Raw genomic sequence first — 13,745 nt, forward strand, 5'->3', positions numbered from 1 at the left:
TTAAGGTAAAACTTTCTTGTTTCCTAGGATTTTTCTCAAAGCTTGTTTGACATCTTTGTTTCTTAGAGAGTAGATCAGAGGGTTTAACATGGGTGTTACCAGTATGTAAAATACTGAGGCCACTTTTCGGAGTTCAGGATTGCTGGGAGGTACGAGATACACAAACGAGACAGTCCCATAAAGCACACTCACCACCCCAAGGTGGGAGCTGCAGGTGGAGAAGGCTTTCTTTCTCCCTTCGGTGGAGGGAATCTTCAAGACTGTGGACACAATGTACATGTAAGATACTACAATGACAACTATTGTAGGCAAAATAATGAAGATAGCCAAACTCAGAGAGACCATCTTATTGACAAAGAGATTAGAGCAGGAGATCTTCTCAATTTGGTAAGAATCACAGTAGAAGTGATCAATGACTCGGTATGCACAAAAAGACACTGAGAATGTCACACTGACTTGAATGGTGGAACTGACCCAGCCACAGAAATAGGAACCAGCCATCAGCTGGCTGCAGAGGCGTCTTGACATGTAGACACTATAAAGAAGAGGATTGCAGATGGCACTGAAGCGGTCATAGGCCATGGCTGCCAGGACAAATCCCTCTGTTACAATGAAGAGTGTAAAAAAGAAAAGCTGGGCAGCACATCCTCCAAAGGATATGGTTTTTTTCTCAGACAGGAAGATGACCATGGCTTTAGGAGCAATAACAGTGGAGTAGGAGAGGTCAATGAAAGACAGATTTCCTAGAAAAAAATACATTGGTGTGTTCAGCTGGGAGTCAGTCACAATGACTGCCATCATACTAATGTTCCCCAAAAGGACCATGCCATAGATCAGCAGGAACAGGAGGAAGAGGAGAACATAGAACTCTGGAGGCACCCTGAAGCCTGCAAGAATGAAGTCAGTTACATCCGAGTGGTTGTTTCCTCCCTTGTCACTCATGGCAAGAACCTACTAGGAGGTATGAGACAAGGTTAAGAATTAAATTTTATACCTTTGCTCTAGTATCATAAAATATCCTTTTTTTTTCTTGGAGAAGACGTTGAGATTTGTATTTTCATCTCTTTTAAGCCACCCACTTCTTGTAGGTTTGAATTGTTATATCCTTTTATAGGAATTGAATCTGAGGTATATTGAAATTGCTGATCATCACACAAACTCATGGCTTTCTAATATATGTCTTGGCATCCAGTGCTCTTCCCAGTATATCACATATGCTTTCACTACTAAAGAGCTATTTCTTTCTATCGATTGAGGTCACCACTTTATTTATGTGGTACGTTTAACATATCTGACAGTTTTGAGAGATGTACAATTTTTTTTCACATTTATCTGGTAATTTACACTTTATTTTTATCCTCAATAATGCTTCTTTTGTAATAATAATTTTTGTCATGTTTTGTTAAATGAATCTTGTAATAAACAAAAATTATTATTGCAAAAGAAGTATCAAAATTAAAGAGTGATTTAAAACTCCATGAATAGACATGAGATATTATTAGAGGTCAGTATAGTATTCATAATTTCTGAGAATTTTAAATAACTTTAGTTATATATCATGAACTAGAAAACCTTAAAAATAACATGCCTTTTAATTTCTTGACATGAACACTGTCCAGATGTGCTTCCAGAGAAAGAGCCTATGATTTTTACAAACCTACAAACCTCTGTACAAGAAACTAGATTGACCATCTGTGCAACCAAAAACAACAACAACAACAAAAAGGAAACTTTAAAACAATGTATGTACAAAATTTTTTGGTTAGGAAGAAGAAATATCAGTTGAGAAAGCTGATTTTATGATCTCTAATATTAAAGGTTTCTAAAGGTATTTAAATGGTCATAATAATTGCTTTGAGTCTATCACAATTAAATACTCTGATTTGTTTGTCTTAAAGCTTTTTTTCTGTTTTGAACAATGAAGTGACATGGTCATTTATTTATTGTATTTAGATTTTAAAATCTTCCTTTAATAGTCCCTTCCTCAGCAGAATAGAGAGATTATGTCACTTATCAAAAGCAGCCAATGATCTAAAATTACTCTGTGTTGGCCTGGCATGGGTGACAGGGGCACTTTCCTTTGTCCTTTGCTCCCATCTTCCCTCACACCGGTGACCACTCTGTCTCCTCTGTCTACTCTCCAAACCCTCAACTCCTGTTGCTATCATCACCTTCTCATCGCTTGATCTCTCTCCTCTCTCTTCTCAATACCAGCTTTTCTTTTAAAAAGTTAAAAACAGAATTCACAAGAAGACACCCAATGGGTAACAGCTCAGTTATGATTCTTAGAACTCCTGTCTACCCTATGGCTATCATTTCTGTCTAAAATCCACTCAATCTTAAATTAGTTTTTGAAAAAGGCACTGGGGGTGTGAGAACAATTCCACTCTAATACTGTGGTAAAACAGTGACAATAGAACAGGGAAAAAAGATTATAAATTTTTAGAGAAAATAAGAAGGCCTGTCAAAGGCACCAGATTCACACCACACAAATGGATATTTGACAATATTTAGCTGTAAGCTTTCATTTTATTTCTAATTCCCATTTTTGTTCCTCAGGTATGTTATCTGTCACTACATCGACCAGTATCTTAGTGGACAGGAAATTACTATTTTGAGACCACTACTTTTTCAAGAATAATGTGTATTCACCCAATCATTTATTAAATCAGTAAACACTTGTGGGCCACCTACTGTGTACCAGCCAGGATGAGAGAATGTGGCAGTCTTTGCATCAAGTTTCTTCTCACAGTACAGAGGCAAGGCTAGGTTAGTAGCTCAGAAGTAGAGCACACCCCCAGCCTACTCAAGGCCAGGGGTTCAATCTCCAGAACTGCAAAATGATTTTTAAAAATGTACAAATGCATTGCTTTTTCTTCTTTGTCTACATTCACTTAAAAATAACCAAGATATAATCATCTGCCTTTCAATAAAAAGGGTATTACTTTCTAAGGTGAGTACTGATTTCTTTTGTACATAATTGGTAAGAAGAAAGTTTTACTCATTATAAATTTTATTCTTTGAAGCATACACAAGCCCCTGCCCCTGCTTCTTGGCTGCCACGTGAACATCCTTGCTCTATCCCATGCTCCTCTCCATAGTGCCAGTCTACAAAATAAGTCATTGGTTATCTACTTTAAAAAAAGCACACAAGCTCATGGATAACTAGTTATTTGAGTGAAATAAATAAGTTTATGTTACTTCTTACCTGAATATTTCTTCTTTCCTTACTGCTTCTGAATAGTGATTTTGTAATAGTGGATGCAAGGACACAAAAGTTACTGCCTTTAATTCTAGAAAGGTAAAAAAAACAATTGTACAACTAGATAAATGTACTTAAAGCCAACTTCAGAATTAAGAATTATACACAAAAGTTAAGCACAAGATATTAAAAGCTGGATTAGACATTTTATTCTCAGTTTTAGGTTCTGCCCATAGATTAATATCTCATTCTCTAACTGAGTGGTTCTTTTTCATTTTCTTAGTAGTGCCTGAAAATCCCCTTTAAATGTGCACCCCTTCCTACAGACAAGAGATAAAAGAGTTGATCTCTTAAGCCCTCTTCCAGGCCTTTGAACATTTGTTAATAAGACTAAAAAGAAAACGCAACTGAACCTTTAAATCACACTCTGTGAGCATGGCTCTTCCGTATTAGGGTATATTTTATAGGCCTGAAAATGAAACCAATGAAAGTAAAACAGAAAAATAAAATCACCAATGAATAGAGAAATTCCCTAATGACCTGCAGGAATAGAGCAGGAGAAATCAACGCTATCTTTAGTTAGCATTACTGCAACAATTTCAGGTAATTACAGCAAAGACTGAGTAGAAAGTTGTCCCTCTGGGTGAGGAGAGGAATAACTCAACCATGAGTGATTAGAACAGAAAGCTCCAGGTCCATCCCATGTGGGCCAACAGGGACAGATAATAAAAAGGATGATATCTACCCTTATTACTCACCTAAATTAACACGGGGTCTTTTGGGATATGACTTATGGATAGAAAAACTTGCTTTAGAAAATATATTTTATGAAGTTTTCATTCTTCAATTTACACCTTCAACAGTCACAATAAATTTATTTTTTGCTTCTTTTACATATCAGCTTATAGTTCATTTCTCCTGATTTTTCATAGGATCCTAACTTTTGCTGGATTTCTATTTTGCATATTATAGCATAAATTATATTATAGACCATGTTATTAATATAGCCAAAATTTAAATTAATATTAATGTTTTACAAATAAATATTTGAATGTAAGACCTTGTTGCCATTGGTGAACTTAATACTGTGAGTCTAGCTACACCTCAAGTATGAGGATCCAGATATCAGAATGTCCTTTTTCCATAAAATATAAGAAGTAATCAAAGGAGTGATAAATTGGAGGAAATAAATATTTAGAACTCTAGCAAATCTTACTCTACAATATACTGATTTTCGAAATCCATACTGATTTCCATAGTTGTACTAACTTACAGTCCTACCAACAATGAATAAATGTACCTTTTCCCCCACATTCTTGGCAGCAATTGTTGTTAATTGTATTCTTGATGACTGGCATTCTAACTGGAGTAAGACTGAATCTCAATGTATATTTTATTTGCCTTTACCAGATTGCTAAGGATGTTGAACTCTTTTTCATATATTTGTTGGTCATTTGCCTTTCTTCTTTAGGTAAATGTTCGTTTAGTTCATTGGCCAATTTACTGACTGTATTATTTGAGTTTTGGTCTTAAGTTCTCTGAGTCCTTTAAATATTCAGATATTAATTCCCTGTCAGGAGGATTGGCAAGGATTTTCTCCCATGCTATACACTCTATGTTCACACTATTAATTGCTTCCTTTGCTATGTGAAAGTTTTTTAATATGATACCATTCCACTTACTGATTCTTTTTTTTTTTTTTTTGGTTAAAATTTAGGAGTCTGAGGATCCATCATGGTGGTGGGAAGGGAGTGAGCTGCCCAATGCCCACACAGCCAGACCCAGAGATCTTGCCTAGTCGGAATACTACATCTCTGAGAGTGTTAGAGGACCCCTATCCAGCTGCTCTCTGCAAAAATCACCAGTGCTGTGACCCCACACAGAGCTCCAGGCCTCAGGGTTCGAGTAGGATGCCTGGTTTGGAGCAGGACCCAAAGCCCGGAAGTTCCTGTCCACGCGAGTCTTTGTGAGCGCCTTAGCAGAATCACCTATCAACACATCTGCAGATCGCCAGGACTTTGCTCTGCTCCCACGCAGGTCACTCAGCTGCTACCTACCCACAGCACAACGCCATTGCCTGGCTCCCCCCACCTCACCAGGCTCCCTTCACCTCACCAGACACCCCGGTGCTGAAAGCAGACTGCAGCCATCTTGACTCAACATTCTCACCAATTAGTTGGGGGCAGTTCTCAGATTGGATCTCCGGCAGCCAGGTACCAGATTTCCAACCTTCCCCCCTCCCCAGCTGTGGTAACCCAACACAATAGCTGCCCAACACAGGTGTGCAGTGCAACCAGGGAGCTGCCCACGGGAGCTCAATGGGGAAATGACTGCTAGGGGAGAGGGAGAAACCAGGAACTGAGAAATCTCTAGGCAAGAGATGGAGATAGTACCGGGCACTCACGTCATGAGTGAGTGGTCCCAAAAAGAGACCCTTGAGGTGCAATCTTTCTGCAGGGGACTGGTGGGTGCCACTCCCCGCATCCAGGCGCCCTGCACCAGGACCAGCCTTCCCACCCTGTTTACCCCCATCATCTAGAGGGCAGAGACACTAGCTTACAACAGACAATGCCACTTGCTGAATGAGAAGAGAAGCAGGAAAAGATACGGATTGCTAAAGCTAGCTACAATCCTGGTTTCTTCCTTTGAGTTTTTGTCTGTTTTTTTTCTCTTCTACCCCTCCATCCTCTGGCCCTCACATCCCCAACATATGTGAAACCAAGAACTTTGCATGAAATAGGACTTTGAAGTGGCAGTATCCCTATAGTATGCTCTTTTGAGGTCCTCAGGGAATAGTCCGAGAAGGGCAATAGCTGGGTCAAATGGTGGTTCCATTCCCAGCTTTCCTAGGTATCTCCATACTGCTTTCCATATTGGCAGCACCGTTTTGCAGTCCCACCAGCAATGTACAAGTGTACCCTTTTCCCCACATCCTCGCCAGCACTTATTGTTACTTGACTTCCTAATGGCTGCCAATCTTACTGGAGTGAGATGGTATCTTAGGGTGGTTTTGATTTGCATTTCTCTGACTGCTAGAGATGGTGAGCATTTTTTCATATACTTTTTTATTTTATTTTATTTTATTTTATTTTTTTTTTATTCAAAACATTACAAAGATTTCAGAATCACATCGGTTACACATCCACATTTTTACATAATACCATATTTTTCATATACTTATTGATTGACTATATGTCTTCTTCTGAGAAGTGTCTGTTCAGGTCCTTGGCCCATTTGTTGATAGGGTTGTTTGTTATCTTATTGTTTAATTTTTTATAGCAGCACAATTCACAATAGCTAGACTTTGGAATCAACCTAGATGCCCTTCAATAGATGAATGGATTAAAAAACTGTGGCATCTATACACAATGGAGTATTACGCAGCACTAAAAAATGACAAAATCATGGATTTTGCAGGGAAATGGATGGCATTAGAGCAGATAATGCTAAGTGAAGCTAGCCAATCCTTAAAAAACAAATGCCAAATGTCTCCTTTGATATAAAGAGAGCAACCAAGATCAGAACAGGGAAGAAGAGCATGAGGAAAAGATTAACATTTAACAGAGACGAGTGGGGTGGGAGAGAGGGAGAGAGAAGGGAAACTGTATGGAAATGGAATGAGACCCTCAGTGTTACATAAAACTACATATAAGAGTTTGTGAGGGGAAAGGGAAAAAAAAGGGAGAGAATTAAACCACAGCAGATGGGGTAGAGAGGGAAGAAGAGAGGGAAGGGGAGGGGGGATAGTAGGGGATAGGAAAGGTAGCAGAATACAACAGTCATTAATATGGTATTATGTAAAAATGCGGATGTGTAACCGATGTGATTCTGCAACTTGTATTTGGGGTAAAAATGGGAGCTGATAACCCATTTGAATCAAATGTATGGAAGATGATATGCCATGAGCTTTGTAATGTTTTGAACAACCAATAAAAAAAATATTAAAAAAAAAAAAGAAATAGGACTTTGAGGACTGAGTCATCTGAATAATATAATATAGAGGTGTTGTATATGCCCCCTTTTTTCTTTTCCTTTTTATTCTTTCATTTGTGTTTTCCCCTCCAAATTTTACTGTTTTAACATCTGTATTTTTCTAAAAATACAGTTTGTTTTATGTATTCTACTGTCTTCCCATGTACTTGCCTACCCTAAATTACTTCCTGTCTATTCTCTTGCTATTAACCCTCTTCACTAGATTTCTCCTTTATACTTCCTAAGATATATTGACTCTATATCCTCACATCCTACCTCCTCAGGTTATTGTCCATTGTCAGAAACTGTAAACCTTATTACAAAGCTACTGATTATATTTTAGATAATAATTGAATCCAATATTTTTGTACATCGAGACTAATCTATAATTGTATTCATAACAACAAATTGTTCATAGGTGGTATATTGTTGATATTTGGATCTGTTAACATTGTCCTTTCCCACAAAGGAGAGGTCTTGGAACCCTACAAGAGCACTACAAACCTATAGGGTAAAAACAATAACAATCTAGACCCACAGAGCTGGAAAGCAAGACACACAAGCAACATGAAAAGACAAGGGAAGAAGGTGCCCCAAACAAATGAAGACACCACATCATTAGAATCATTGGCAGCCACAGCAGGAGAAATGACAGAGAAAGAGAAGGAATTTAGGATATACATAGTTAAAATGTTCTGGGAACCCAAGGAAGATATAAGAGAGCCAATAAGGCAATGAAAGATCACTTCGACAAGGAGTTACATAAATAAATACACAAAGCAAAAGATCACCTCAACAGGGAGATAGAGGTGCTAAAAAACAAAAACAAAACAAAACAAAAAACCAACCAAACAGAAAATCCTTGAAATGAAAGAAATAATAAACCAAATTAAAAGCTCAAATGAAAGCATCACCTACAGAGTAGACCACTTGGAAGATAGGACATTAGATAATGAAGACAAAATATATAATCTTGAAAAAAATATAGACCACACAGTGATAATAGTAAGAAACCACAAGTAGAACATTCAAGAAATATGGAATAGCATAAAAAGACTAAATTTAAGAATAATTGTGATATAAAAAGGCATAGGGGTCTAAACCAAAGGAATGAACAATCTATTCAATGAAATAATATCAGAAAATATTTTAAACATGAAGATTGAATTGGAAATCCAAATTCAAGAAGCCTACAGGATGCTGAGTGTACAAAATCACAACAGATCCACACCAAGTCACATTATAATAAAAATGCCCAACATACAGAATAAGGAGAGAATTTTAAAAGCCACAAGAGAAAGGAATCAGATTACATATAAAGGAAAACCAATTAAGATAATGGCAGATTTTTCAACACAGACCCTGAAAGCAGGAAGATCCTGGAATAACATATATCAAGCTTTAAAGATAATGGGTGCCAACCAAGAATCTTGTATCCAGCAAAATTAAGCTTTAGATTGAAGATGAAATAAAAACTTTCCATGATAAACAAAAGTTAAAAGAATTTATAGCTAGAAAACCGACACTGTAAAACATCCTTGGAAAAATATTCCATGAAAAGGAATCAAAAAACAACAATGAAAATCAACAGAAGAAGGTAGTACCCTAAAGGAAAAACTAATCAAAGAAGAAAATCAAGTCAAGTTAAATAACAAAAATAAACAAATATGGCTGGGAATACAAACCATGTCTTAAGTAACACTGAATGTTAATGGCTTAAACTCACCAATCAAAAGATATAGAGTAACAGATTGGATTAAAAAAGACCCAACATATGCTGCCTCCAGGAGACTCATCTGATAGGTAAAGACATACACAGACTGAAGGTGAGAGGTTGGGACAAATCATACCACTCACATGAACTGAGGAAGCAAACAGGAGTTTCCATCCTTGTATATCAAATAAAGTAGACTTCAAGACAAAGTTAATCAAAAGGTATAAAGATGGAAATTACATACTTCTCAAGGGAACCATACTCCAACAAGACATAACAATCATAAATATATATGCCCCAAACAACGGTGCAGCTATGTTCATCAAACAAATTCTTCTCAAGTTCAAGAGTCAAATTGATCACAACACAATAATCTTGGGTAACATTAACACACTTCTCTCACCACTGGATAGATCTTGCAAAAAAAGTTGAATAAAGAATCTTGAGAACTCAATAATACAATCAATAACTTAGGCTTAACTGACATATGTAGAATATTTCAATCTGCATCAAGCAGATAGACTTTCTTCTCAGCAGCACGTGGATCCTTCTCTAAAATAGACCATATACTATGCCACAAAGCAACTCTTAGCAAATATAAAAAAAGTAGAGATACTACCATGTATTTTATCAGATCATAATGGAATGAAATTGGAAATCAATGACAAAATAAAAAATAAAAATTACTTCAACACCTGGAGACCAAATATGCTACTGAGTGAGCAATGGGCTTCTACATAAAAGAAGAGATTAAAAAATTCTTAGAGATAAATGGGAGCCTAGACACAACATATTAAAATCTCTGGGACACTATGAAAGAAATTCTAAGAGGAAAGTTTATTGCATGGAGTTCATTCCTTAAAAGAAGAAAAAGTCAACAAATAAATGACCTCACTTTACATCTCAAAGCCCTAGAGAAAGAAGAACAATTCAACAGCAAAATCAGTAGAAAGCAAGAAATAATTAAAATTAGAGCTGAAATCAATGAAATTGAAACAAAAGAAACAACTGAAAAAATTGACAAAACAAAAAGTTGGTTCTTTGAAAAAATGAATAAAATTGACAGACACTTAGCTACACTAACGAAGAGAAGGAGAGAGAGAATTCAAATTATGAGCATACGTGATGAAAAAGATACTATCACAACAGACACTACAGAAATACAGAGGATAATTAGAAATTACTTTGAAAACTTATACTCCAATAAAATAGAAGATAGTGAAGGCATTGACAAATTTCTTAAGTCATATGACTTGCCCAGACTGAATCAGGAAGTACACAATTTAAACAGACCAATATCAAGTGATGAAATAGAAGACACTATCAGAAATCTACCAACAAATAAAAGCCCAGGACCAGACAGTTACACAGCCAAGTTCTACAAGACCTTTAAAAAAGAAATAATACCAATACTCTTCAATTTATTTCAGGAAGTAGAAAAAGAGGGAGCAGTTCCAAACTCATTCTATGAAGGCAATATCACCATGATTCCAAAACTAGGCAAAGACACATCAAAGAAAGAAAACTTTAGACCAATATCTCTTATGAACATAGATACAAAAATTCTCAATAAAATCCTGGCAAATTGAATACAAAAACATATCAAAAAGGTTGTGTACCACGATCAAGTGGGATTAATCCCAGGGATGCACGTTTGGTTCAACATAAGGAAATCAATAAATGTAATTCACTACATCAATAGACTCAAAGATAAGAATCATATGATCATTTCAGTAGATGCAGAAAAAGCACTTGACAAAATACAGCACCCCTTCATGTTCAAAACCCTAGAAAAAATAGGAAAACCAGGAACATATCTCAACATTTTAAAGGCTATCTATGCTAAGCCTGAGGTTAACATCATTCTATATGGAGAAAAATTGAAGGCATTCCCTCTAAAATCTGGAACATGACAGGGATGCTCTTTTTCACCACTTCTATTTAACATAGTTCTTGAAACACTAGCAGAGAAATTAGATGAAAGAAATCAAAGGGATACATATAGGAAAAAAAGAACTTAAATTAGCACTATTTGCTGACCATGTGATTCTATACTTGGAAGACCCAAAGAGTTCCACCAGAAAGCTTCTAGAACTAGTAAATAAATTCAGCAACATAGCAGGATATAAAATCAACACCCATAAATCAAAGGCATTTCTGTATATCAGTGATAAATCCTTTGAAAGGGAATTGAGTTGACTTTTATGCAGAATCAGAGGTAAGGATCTAGTTTCATTCTTCTACTTATGGATACAGTTTTCCCATCACCATTTGTTTAAAGATCTACATTTTCTTCAGTGTTTTTGGCAGCTTTGTCTCTTATGGGGCAGGTTATACAGGCAATGACCAAACAGACTCCATTTTCCCTGAGACTCCACATCATGTAAGAAATGCTTCTCCCATGGAAAGCCCCACCTCTGTACCCATCAACAGTTCCTTAGAATAGTATATTTGTTAACACAAAATGGCAATTCTTATACAATAGAAAAGTGTCCTCTCTTTGGTTTCTATTTTTCTTTAACAATTTACCCTGTCAGAGATTGATTGGCTAGTAGTTAATAACCATTCTTTAACTTGTACTCAACTAGGGACATTTTGGCCCACTCACTTTTCTGCTTATGGTTTTAGATCTCCTGATGTTTGCTTATGGTTTTGAATCACAGCCACTTATGCTTTAATATGGTTAGGGACTATAAATTGTGTACTCAAACCCTGGGAGGGGGTTTAAGGGTGTAGACTTGCAGCCTACCCTTGGCCCACCAGCTGGTGAATCTAGAACACCAACTTGTGAATAAGTTCCGTCTCCTGTCTTAAGATTGACTGGGTGATTTATTGCCATCTCGCTTTAACATCTCAAGAATCAGTTAACTGTGTCTATGTGAATTTGTGTCTTTGTCTTCTATTCTATTCCACTGGCCTATGTGTCTGTTTTGATACCAATCCCTTACTGTTTCTGTTACTGTAGTTCTTTAGGATAATTTGAAGTTGGGTCTTCTGTTACCTCCAGCATTGCTCTTGTCACTTAGATTTGCTTTGGCTTTTAAAGCAAATTTTTAATTATATCTACTTCTGAATAAGCTGAAATTCCCAAATATTGTTATTTTTGTCCATGTTTATTTTCACTCTGTACTTAGGTTATTATTATTTGTAATGGCTTGTGCTCATATTGTGCCTGTTCCATCACCTCTTTTCCCAAATCCAAGCCAAAAGTTCAGAATAATGAAACTCTTTAGGTATCTCTTCCCCAAGTAGCACCCATTACAATTTTCACATAGTATTTACAAAGATTTTCACCTTAACATTATTTTTAATTTTTTATTTTAGCATTTTATAATTATACATAGTATTTGGGTTCATTTTGACAAAACCATACATTCATGGAATATGATTTCAATCCCCTCTCCCCAACATTCCCACCCCACTTCCCTCCTGCAGTCTCCTTTCTCTTCTGATCTTCCTTCATTTGTTTATTTATTCATTTTTACTGGTACCTTCTACATATTCATAAAGGTAAAATTCCATGAGGCATATACATATATTCTCATAATGTGATTGTGTTAAATTCATTCTATATTTCCTCCCCTTTCCCATCCCTCATCCTTCTCTTTTGATCTCCTTCTTCTATTCCACTGATGTTCTCTATATCATTGTAATATCTAATCCCTCCACATACTCTACCCACCTTCTTTCCTTTATTTTGCTCTAGCTTCCACATATGAGAGAAAACATTTGACCCTTGATTCTCTGAGTCTGGCTTACTAGCAAATGCCAAAATTTCATTCTTCTTTATGGCTAAGTAAAACTGCACTGTGTATATATACCACATTTTATTGGTCCACTCATCTCTTGGCAGGCATCTGGGCTGATTCCATAATTTGGCTATTGAGAATCCTGCTGCTATAAATATATCTTTTGGATAAATTCCAAGGGGTATAATAGCTAGGTCATATGGTGTTTGCATTCCTAGTTTTTTGTTTTTTTATGTTTTTTCTTAATCTACACATACTAAATTTCTTTTATTAATCCAGAATGGTGTGCTACAGACACTGTACAGCATGAACATTTATTCAATACAAAAATGGCTTCCAAGCCTTTAAAGATGAACTTGGAATAAGAGTATGAAATGGACCGGTAATATCATAAATGTTAGGAAATATTGAAAGAATTCACACACAAAAAGAAATATTATAGTTAGTTTTTTAATAAACCAGGGAAAAATTAAAGGCAGTTTTATAATCACTTCATGTCAACAATAATGCCACTGAATGAATAGCTTTCAGCTTTATACAGGATTTTGCAACTTCATCACATCTAGGGTTTTTGGTTTTTTGCTTTTTTATTTGTTTGTTTTAAAATTCACTACCTACTTGTATGTGTACATACATAAAAGTGGCAGCTGGTTTTTCATTTAAGAATAATCCAATATGCAGAATTTTGGCTCTTAAGTGTTTATGCCTCTTTGTTTAAAATGCTTTGGACAATCTGCTACCAAACACAATATTTTATAGGTGAAATTAAAGCTACATACAAATCTACTTATATAACATCACAGAACAAAAAGTACAGCATCAAAAACAGGGAAAAAGCTAAAGTCACTGAGAATTTTGGCACATCAAGTTTTGCACACAGTCAGTCCATACCCCTAGGGGGGGTCCAGTCATTTGAGTAGGAGTTCAAAGGGGCAACAGGCAGTTCCCTCTGTCGCTCAGACAGCTTTGCTAAGATTCCCTCAGTAATGTTCAGGTCTTGTTTTACATAATGGCTTTTAAAGAAACTTTTGTTAATGCTACTGATTCTTAATGCAACTATGAATGCCCTTTGATGACATCTGGGTTTCAGACAAAATAAATCAAAAAG

At 36.2% G+C, this 13,745-nt stretch overlaps 1 protein-coding gene across 1 annotated transcript; it reads right to left on the reverse strand.

Moving 5' to 3' along the window:
* On the reverse strand, positions 1-942 carry LOC143398461 (olfactory receptor 9K2-like). Its single transcript, XM_076855379.1, has one exon. It carries the CDS (start codon positions 940-942, stop codon positions 1-3), a length of 942 nt encoding a protein of 313 aa, XP_076711494.1.
* Between the last annotated feature and the right edge of the window lie 12,803 nt (positions 943-13,745).

The sequence above is a fragment of the Callospermophilus lateralis genome, chromosome 4 (genome assembly GCF_048772815.1).
Source record: "Callospermophilus lateralis isolate mCalLat2 chromosome 4, mCalLat2.hap1, whole genome shotgun sequence".
Lineage (NCBI taxonomy): Eukaryota > Metazoa > Chordata > Mammalia > Rodentia > Sciuridae > Callospermophilus > Callospermophilus lateralis.